Here is a 9,967-nt window from a genome sequence, read left to right as displayed (position 1 = left end):
TATTTTTTAATTTATAAAATGATAAAAAATTTTGTTAAAAGGATAGATAAAAACTTATTATTTATAAAAAAAGTTGATTTTTTTTTTAACAGGATTCTCTGTTTTATTTGAATAATAATTCTTATTTGTAGATCGTTTCAAATCATGTTTGATAAACAGTATAACGCCAATTAATTTTGAATAAAGCTTTGTCTTGATATAAACAATATGAATATTATAACCATAATAAACAAAGTCTGTTAAAAAGGTTTGTTTCAAATACTTAATTAATTTTTTTGTTCAATTATTTTTCCTTGTGTAATTTTTTTCGCGCGATAACTGATAATACTTTTAAAGATTACAAGTGATTATTCATACGATTACACCACGAAATCCTGTTTTTAATTTTTAATTTGGCTTTAAAAATACATTTAATATTATAAATTAAAGATTCGTATTACATGACATCACGAGGGTTGGTGTGTACAATATTTCATGTAATTATTTGTAACCAATCAGATTACTAATTATTTAAAGTTTGCAAATAAAAATGGAGGATAAATAATTTATTCGAATATCGTAATTAATTATAATTAATGTAAAATGCAACCAATTGTCAGGATTTTGGAACTTGGAATTTCTTTATATAAAATATCCTTATTTGTAATATATCATTAATTTTACCCCTATTTTTCCTGTATCATTTGAATTAAACTGGACTGCCCATTTAACCCAAATGTAGTAAACAACTAATAGCCAAAATATAAAATGAGCACAAAATTATATGTCTCGTATTATATTTATTAAATAAATAAGGAAATAAATAATATGATTATACTTTTACAGTTAAGGTGTTTCGGATTCAAATTTTGTTATATGTCGTACATACATAATCAATCCCCAAATCCCAAATCCTAAATCCCAAATCCCAAATTCGAGACCATGCTGAAACGGGTAACGAATTGCGAAGGAAAAAAATCAAATGAGATTTAATATATATATATATAAGAATTAAATTGGATCATTTGGATGACGAGGATAAAATTTTAATTCTATGTTGTATCTTTATACTGTACGCAACAGATAAATCTCTTGTTCTTTAATTGCTTTATTTGTTCTTTTAATTATCTACAATTGGCTGATTCTGTATTCTTTATAGTTAAAAATTGAAATTTGTAAGTACAAGAAATGAAGAAATGTTACGATTACGAATCATGTATCACAGTGTACTAAATTAGTGTACTATTATGCGCGAAAAATTATTTTAGGTCGTATCTGTTATGCACATGGTTACTCATACCGATGCGTTTTCTTAAATGCCTTTCCTTAACGTACTACGTACCAAACATATTCCGATTTTTTTTTGTAGTTAAGCTACTTTTAATTGAATAAGTTCCAAGTTTGTCAATTTAGCTATCAATAGCAGATTCGGTTAAGTTTAAAAAGCAGACACAAAACTATTTTTAGTTGATCAATCCCAGTTTTGGTTTTTCATTCTGATTTCTTGTAGTATAGTAGATCCAAATTTAGACTCTATTTCACAAGTAAGCATTTCAATTAAATTAAAGTTTCACCAACTTTACCATCAATTTCTTGCTTTCGGATTATAATAATACGTAGTTATCCGAAAGGATGATACATTTTTTGCATTAATAATAAAATTATAACGGTGTAATGCTAAAATGGACATTTTTATGTTGTCATTTCAACACTTGATCTCAACTTTACTCTTCGTTACCGCTTAACGATATCTAAAAGTTTCGAAAACATCAGAAGGATTTTGTTTGATCTACATTAGGCCATGCAAACTTAATTTTTTTGGTTCTCATAACATAGCAATTTTGAAATGACCCGGCAACCCGGCTTTTAATTTTTTTTTCATTAAAATTCTAAAATTCTTATCCGGTATCACGTGATTCTTGATAATTATAATAAATCGTGTATCAGGCAAAAATCGTGTATTCCACTTAGCAAATTTTAAAGAACTCGGAAATATTCGGTAAAGTTTTATATCAAGCTTTACCGAATATTTCCGAGTTCTTTAAAATTTGTTGAAATAATATTAAAATTTTGTAAAAGGTGACATATATATATGATGGCGTAGTATAAAGTATAATAAAGTATAATTGTATATACTATATAATGTAATTATGCTATATTAAAATTTAATTAAGGTATACCCGTGTCGTGTTATTTTCTTTTCTAATAACCCAGTAACCCGAGTACCCGACAATCCCAACAATAAAATTTTTTAGATATTAAAATTTTTTAGATACCAAAAATTTAATACAATTACTTTAATATTCGAGTCGAGTTAGCACATTACAAGTACAGTATTTGTAGGTATGAACAATATTCATTGCTGATTATGTGATTATATGATAAGAGCACGCGTAATCATATTTTTTATTCTTTTTTTGAAGATCTTTGTTACATTCTTTATTTATTAACAAATTCATTGAGAATATGACTTTATTTATTAGACCATTGACAGAGTGAAATGATTCAATTACAATTTATAATGTAAACACCTTAAAAGTTCTTTAATTCATCTGATATTAATATTTGAAAATCATTTACAAATACTATAAAATGGGACGGATATGTGTGCATCCGTTTAATGAGCAAAATAATTTCTCGTATAAAAAAAAAAGGTCATTGACAATATTAAACGCTCATCAGTATGCATAATTGTATTATGAAAGACAAAAAAATATAAGCTTGTTTTTTACCATAAACTTTAAGTGCTATTCTTTCTTTCACTTTTTTTTTGTTAACAACAGTATTTTTATAAAGATGGGACTAATTTTAAATGATGCTTATGTTCACCTTGCTTTTATCTCATTAATCATGTTGATTTCATTTGTTTTATTGCGTAGGGGAAAACATTTAAATCTGGTAATACAATAAATCTGCTTATTTATAATAAAATTATTGTGTGTATATATATATAAAGTGAATTTATTTGTTTAAAAATTAAATAAATAAATAAAATATTTAGAAAGAACCTCCTCTCGTACCTTACAAATATCCAATCATTGGTCACACAATTGATTATTATAAAGATAACGAGAATTTTATCAAAAAATGTCATGCAGAATACGGGGAAATCTTTTCATTATATTTGTTTGGTAAAGTTCAAACTTTTGTTGGTAAAGAACTTTTTCCTGAAGTTTTCAGGAATCACAATGATTTTTGTTTTAATGAAGCTGGCAGAGAGGTATTTTATAAAAATATAAAATATTATAAAAAAATTTTAAAACATTTGAGCCCTTCGTCTTCGTAAGAATGTAATAAAAAGAAAAATTTTTTTTTTTTAGAACTTTCCACTTGAAAACTTTTTGAATCGTCCAAACGAATTCACTGATACACTTCCTAGAATGGTTCAAATAAATTTATCTGGGCAGATAAAATTATACACAGAACGAGTTCAGAGGCAACTAATTAAATCTATTGATGAAATGATTGAAAATGGCAAGGTAAAATGAGTTGAACTAATTTAATTTAGTTATTCAATTTATTTGGTAAAGTTTTTGTTACCTTCGATAGTTCGACTACCCAATTAATCCAAATTATATTAGTTTTAGAACCTCCTTTAAAATTCTTTCAATTTATCATTGCAAAACCGATTGCTGCTACTATGGTCGGTGAAGAGTTATCTGATGATAAAGAATTGGTGAATTCGTTTGCTAATGTTACAACAGATTTTATTCCCTTCTTATCTATTCCACCTGTTTTGAACTTTATTCATCCTTATTTGCATCAGCAAGTAATGATGTAAGTATACAGTAAATCATATGGTTGATTTGGCCGGTTAACAAATTTTAATATCTAATATCATTTTCTTTTTATATTTAGAATCGTGTTTAAATATTTAAACAATCCTTTTAAAATGCATAGAGAATTGATTAAAAAAAAGATTACACCCGTGATTGAAAAACGGTTACGTGAAATGAAAGAATCAGGCGATAATTACGTTTCTCCGGTAAATTTTTATATTAACCATTTTAAAGCTGGGGAAAATGATTATTAAAGCATTTCCTTACTATAGATTGATATTTTACAACGATATACTGAATTATTACATAAAGATTATACTATTGATATTGATGTTGTAACTGATAATATGATTATCTCCATCTTTGCTTCTGTGTATAATACTTCTAATTCTCTTACATTCTGTCTACATGGTACAGTATATTATATTATATATATATATTGAAATGATTTTTTATAAATTTCATAAATTAACTTTATCTCTTTCTTTTTTTTTTAAAAAAAAATAGAATTGGTAAATAATCCACAATTTCTTAAAGAAATATTAGAAGAACAAAAGCAGTTATATAAAAGTAATGAAAAATCTTATTATTCTACCGAACAAATCGCTAGAATGGAGAAATTAGATAGTTTTATTAAAGAAACTCTGAGAGTAAATGTAAACAATGGTAAGCGTTATGTTCGTTATATTTCGAGATCATATTAATTTTGATAATTTTTTATGATGACTATAATGACCCGTTTTTTTTTTTAGTTGCATTGCAACATAAAACACTTTCTTCTTATTTTACATTTTCAAATGGATATCAAGTTCCAAAAGGTAACTCATTTTTATTCTTATTCTTAAAAAAATTCCAATGAAATAATATACATTCTAATAAAATGATTAGGTCGACTTGTTAATATTCGTTTAGGAGAAGTTCATTTTGATAAAGAATTGCAAAGTCAAACTGCTGATGAATTTAACGCGTTTCGATACTTGAAAAAGAATTCACCAGCAACACGTGCCGACAATAGTTTCCTAACATTTGGTTTAGGAAAACATACGTGTCCAGGAAGACACTTTGCTGTTAACGAAATTAAAGTTGCATTACATTACTTATTGTTAAATTATGATATTAAAAAGTCTACTAGTGAAAAGATTAAACCAAAAATTTATGGATCTTTTAAATTTCCTAGTGATGAAGGGTTAATATTTGAAAAAAAAAGTGTGTAAATATAGTTTTTGACACGGGACACGATTTTATGTGTTCGTACTACAGTATATACTGTATTTGATTATTTATAAATTTTATTAACTTACATTACTCGTTAAATACATTCAACATGTTATTAGCGAATTGGCAAATAAATATTTTTTTTACTTTACTCACTTTACTCATGACGTGCAAATAGCACAATAGCACAATAACGACTAATTGACTATGCAATTTAAGTACAAAAGAAATTACTTTAACAAATTAATAAAGAAAAAGTTCAAAATTAAAACCTTTTCATAAAAATATAATATTGTACGTATGGCATGACATTCTTAACTGTTAATAATGTGTATATTAAATCTTATAACTTATTTGACGAAGTATATTTCTGCATAATACTGCGATGTAACATTGTTACCGGCGTACATTTTTTTTCTATTTCAAGATCTACAGTAATACGGATTTGATAATTTCTTCATGTTCTTCATCGGCGATAACGTAAGTTGCGTACAATCTTGTAATTAATAATAATTTTTGCACTATAAAATAATAAAAAACCGGATTATGAAACCGTACTTTCTTGATAAAAGTCAAAATTAAGGAAAGTAACATATTTTAGGTGTTAATTCTAAGCAATAACAAGACTTACATGGTTAAGAATTACAGCACTATACCAAAGAACTAAGGCCTTTGCCATGTGGTGGTATTTCATAGGAAATTAGAATATCTCCAACTTCATCTAGTGGGATGGTAGAGAAATCATTGACTGTCGAAGGATGATTCATTGGGAGAGTTTCCGTGTCTGTATGTTTTATCTCGTTGGTTTGATCTTTTCCGCGAAGAGAAGAGTTTTGGTTCTCGCAACTGAGCGAAGTTCTCCAAAAAAAAAAATTAACCTTTTAAAATTCTTTTTTTTTGGAGTGAAATAATATACGAAGAATGGTTTATTTTGGTCAAATCAACTACAGCAGCTCCAAAGCGCTTGCTTTTGATTCATACTATTTTGAGTTATCTCAATCGCACCTAGCCTCTGTTCATACTATTTTGTGCTGTCTACAAAGCGCCTAGACTCTGGCTCATACTGTTTTGAACCATTTTAGCCTCTGGTTAACATTATTCTGGGCTATTTCAATCGCACCTAGTCTCTGACTTTGTAAAAATTACGGCATGATCTATGCTTTTTTTGAAAACTGCGCAAACTGCACAACAGTGAATCATCTCAATACTCGCACTCGTGAGAATTTTTCACGTAATCATTTTTTTTTTTTGATGAATCAAATTTGAAGTATTTGAAGTACCTATATAATCATAACACGGGAAAAGTCTATTGTTGTTCTCGAGTCGAATTATGAGCACGTACCTGGAAAATATTATTTTTGGTAATTATATTTCGATCGAGAAACCATTTGTATGTATTTCTTCATCGGAAAAAAAAAAATTATTTTATGTACTTTTAGTTTTACTATTTATTAATATAAAACTATTAAGGTACATTTTACTTACTTTCGCTATAATAGATTGCGTATTTTATTTTTCAATATTATAATTATTCTTGATTTTCTTTTGTTTCTTATAAATTCTCGAATAGCAGTTAATATCATATGAGAGGCACATTGATCAGATGATCGATTTACTTATAAATAGAGGCAGAAAGTCTTTTTATTACGTTTAAATTTGTATATAAGAAATTATTTCACCTTTACATTTATATAGGCACAACATCAATCTCGATTACAGTGGGTCAATTGTAATATATTTGATCACATAATCATTATTTTACACATTTTACTGTTAATTATTTTACTTAACACCAACTACTGTGGACTATAAAATATTCTTAAAAATTAATGAGTATTATTAGCCACAACATTCGAATGTAATTAAAGATCAAAGAAATTTCGTTATATTAGTGAAGTATTACTTAGAAACTAAAAATAATTTTCTTTTTTTGGAAACAAAAAGGTTCATATCTCGAAAATGTGTTTAATAATCACACCTTTACTTGAAAGAAAACAAAGTTGCTTACGTTAGGAGGTTCATCAATTATTTACTTATTTGCATGTTATATTCCTTTCTTTAATTATTATAATAAAATAATGGTATTAATATTAAAAGAAGAATCATGAGAAAAGTATAGGGTTAAGTATTTGATTTTGAAACCAGGCTAAAAGATTGTTAATTGATAATGATTTGGAAGAAGGATGTGATTCATGAATCAGAGTTTAAAAAATGCATCATTAACGGCTGAAACACTTAGGAGTGAGAATGAAATGGTATTATCTGTAATCCCAAGTTTGAAAATCAGAAATAAATTGACTTGTTAAAGTCAAAAATAAGTGTAGCAAGATTTGAAACAAAGATTTGATCCTATAAATTAATTGCTTATACAAATGGAGGACGTGATTCGTGGATAAAGGAGTTTAAAAAATGCAACATGATTTGAAAAATCAGCGTCAACTAAAGAATAAATCTTTTCTATAGTAATATTTAAAAAGTTTGGATTATTGCCGCTGATGCCACTAATTCTTCAGTATCTGAAGATCGATGTATGTTCAAATTTTATAGGTGGATGTAATGTACAATCAAGCAAGTTCATTACACATTTACACTTACTGTAAATTAAAAATTACGGATGAAAAATTCGAATTTATCACAACTCCAATACATGTTTTATAAATTTTATTTTAAGATATTTTTATTATCGTTATTTTGCTAATTTTTTCAATAGTAAAGTTAATTCTAAAAGAAAAAGAATAATACATTGTATTCAAATGTAAAATTGATTGATTATTTTTAACTTAATAAAATCTATTTTAAGATAATTGATTGAAAAAAAAAAATTGAAAAAAAATAGAATGATGTTTTGAAATATGAATGCGTAATTATGGTAAAAATGTAAATTATTCGGCATCCTGCTCAAGTTCCTCCTCTTCGTACTCCCCTTCTTCCTCTTCCACTGTGGCCTCTTGGTATTGCTGGTATCTACAATAAAATATAATTATTAATAACTTAAAATCTTCTTAAAGCTTTTACAATTAATTAGCAAAAAGGAAAGAGTAACTTACTCGGATACCAAATCATTCATGTTAGATTCAGCCTCAGTGAATTCCATTTCATCCATACCCTCTCCTGTATACCAATGCAAGAAAGCCTTACGTCTAAACATAGCAGTGTATTGATCACTGATACGTTTGAAAAGTTCTTGAATAGATGTCGAATTACCAATGAAAGTAACTGACATTTTAAGACCTTTTGGTGGAATGTCACAAACAGCGGCTATAATATAAAGTATATGACCAAGTTAGAAAAATAAATGGGTAATAAAAATTTACAACACATACACACACACACAAATGTCTTATATTATGCTTACTTTTGACGTTATTGGGGATCCATTCAACAAAATATGAACTGTTCTTAGTTTGGACGGATAACATTTGATCGTCAACTTCCTTCATTGAACAGCGACCTCTGAACATAGCAGCAACAGTCAAGTAACGACCGTGTCGAGGATCTGAGGCAGCCATCATGTTCTTAGCATCGAACATTTGCTGTGTTAATTCTGGAACAGTCAAGGCGCGATAACCTTGAGATCCACGAGGAAACAAAGGTGCAAATCCGACCATGAAGAAGTGAAGACGTGGAAAAGGCACTATAAATTACAAATAATAAATGATGAGCGAAATGACATAAGTTATAAATTTACCATTGAAAAAAGAAATAAGAATCAAAATTACCCATATTGACAGCCAATTTTCTCAAATCAGCATTTAGTTGACCTGGGAATCGTAAACATGTTGTAATTCCACTCATAACAGCAGATACCAAATTGTTGAGATCGCCATAAGTTGGAGTATTTAGTTTCAAAGTTCGAATGCAAATGTCATATAAAGCTTCATTGTCAATACAGAATGTTTCATCAGAATTCTCAACTAGTTGATGTACTGACAATGTTGCGTTATATGGTTCGACGACAGTATCAGATACCTATATTAGGAAGAATAAAAAATAATAATTATTAATCGATCAATATCAAGTTAAGTCAACATTTAACACGTTAAATATACGCGTCAAACTTTTGAAATATGACTTCTGATATGGGTTTAAACTCCAATACAAAGGGTAATAAGAGAAAGAGTTTTTACAAAAATACCTTTGGTGATGGAACCACTGAGAACGTGCACATCATACGGTCCGGATATTCTTCGCGGATTTTTGAGATGAGTAAAGTACCCATACCAGCTCCAGTACCACCGCCGAGGGAGTGAGTAATCTGGAAACCTTGCAAACAATCACAAGATTCCGCTTCTTTGCGAACAACATCTAATACGGAATCTACAAGTTCGGCACCTTCGGTGTAGTGACCTTTGGCCCAATTGTTTCCTGCACCACTTTGTCCAAAAACGAAGTTATCTGGACGAAATAGTTGTCCAAAAGGACCAGCACGAACGGAGTCCATGGTACCAGGTTCAAGGTCAACGAGAACAGCGCGTGGTACATATTTACCACCAGAAGCTTCATTATAGTATACAGAGATTCTTTCTAATTGAAGGTCGGAGTCACCATTATAAGTTCCAGTATAGTCGATACCGTGTTCGTCTGAAATAACTTCCCAAAATTTGGCACCTATTTGGTTACCACACTGGCCGGTTTGTAAATGGACAATTTCTCTCATGGTCATATAGGAAATAATAAAAATATAAAAAAGGGGGGGGGGGGAAGGTTTTGTTTATTGTTTATAAAAAAAGTCTAACGCACTTTTCGCAGAATCTCGCGAGAGATGTATTCGAAAGAGAGAGACAGAGTAAAGAGCTGTCAGACTAAAACGGTCAACTTCTTAACTATTTTGTAGTACTACGCGTAATCGACAAGGAAGCACAGCTGCCACAGCAGCACGAGGTCAAAACAATACTCAAAATATGGAGTTGCAGACGATGTATTATTGCGGAAATTGTCAAACACCAATCAAGCGAGTTAATTTTTTTTTGGGGGGGTTGTAAATTTGGCTGTAA

The 9,967-nt window shown here is 28.8% G+C and overlaps 2 protein-coding genes across 2 annotated transcripts; one reads left to right on the top strand and one right to left on the bottom strand.

Annotated features, from left to right (window-relative positions):
• Positions 1 to 2,775: 2,775 nt before the first annotated feature.
• On the top strand, positions 2,776 to 4,972 carry OCT59_005733 (uncharacterized protein; the record flags this gene model as incomplete). Its single annotated transcript, XM_066140802.1, has 8 exons — positions 2,776 to 2,877; positions 2,981 to 3,199; positions 3,488 to 3,756; positions 3,838 to 3,964; positions 4,031 to 4,169; positions 4,266 to 4,424; positions 4,511 to 4,576; positions 4,647 to 4,972. The coding sequence occupies 8 exons, from the start codon at positions 2,776 to 2,778 to the stop codon at positions 4,970 to 4,972; spliced, it is 1,407 nt and encodes a 468-aa protein (XP_065997651.1).
• Positions 4,973 to 7,597: 2,625 nt separating this feature from the next.
• OCT59_005732 (uncharacterized protein) lies at positions 7,598 to 9,967 on the bottom strand. The gene is made up of 5 exons (XM_025314309.2): positions 9,109 to 9,967; positions 8,693 to 8,942; positions 8,329 to 8,607; positions 8,021 to 8,231; positions 7,598 to 7,937 (listed from the first exon to the last, which is right to left on the bottom strand). The coding sequence occupies exons 1-5, from the start codon at positions 9,634 to 9,636 to the stop codon at positions 7,856 to 7,858; spliced, it is 1,350 nt and encodes a 449-aa protein (XP_025185290.1). The 5' UTR covers positions 9,637 to 9,967; the 3' UTR covers positions 7,598 to 7,855.

This window comes from Rhizophagus irregularis, chromosome 14 (genome assembly GCF_026210795.1).
Source record: "Rhizophagus irregularis chromosome 14, complete sequence".
Taxonomy (NCBI): domain Eukaryota; kingdom Fungi; phylum Glomeromycota; class Glomeromycetes; order Glomerales; family Glomeraceae; genus Rhizophagus; species Rhizophagus irregularis.
The sequence above is the reverse complement of the archived record's forward strand: the minus strand, read 5'-3'. Positions and strand labels throughout refer to the sequence as shown.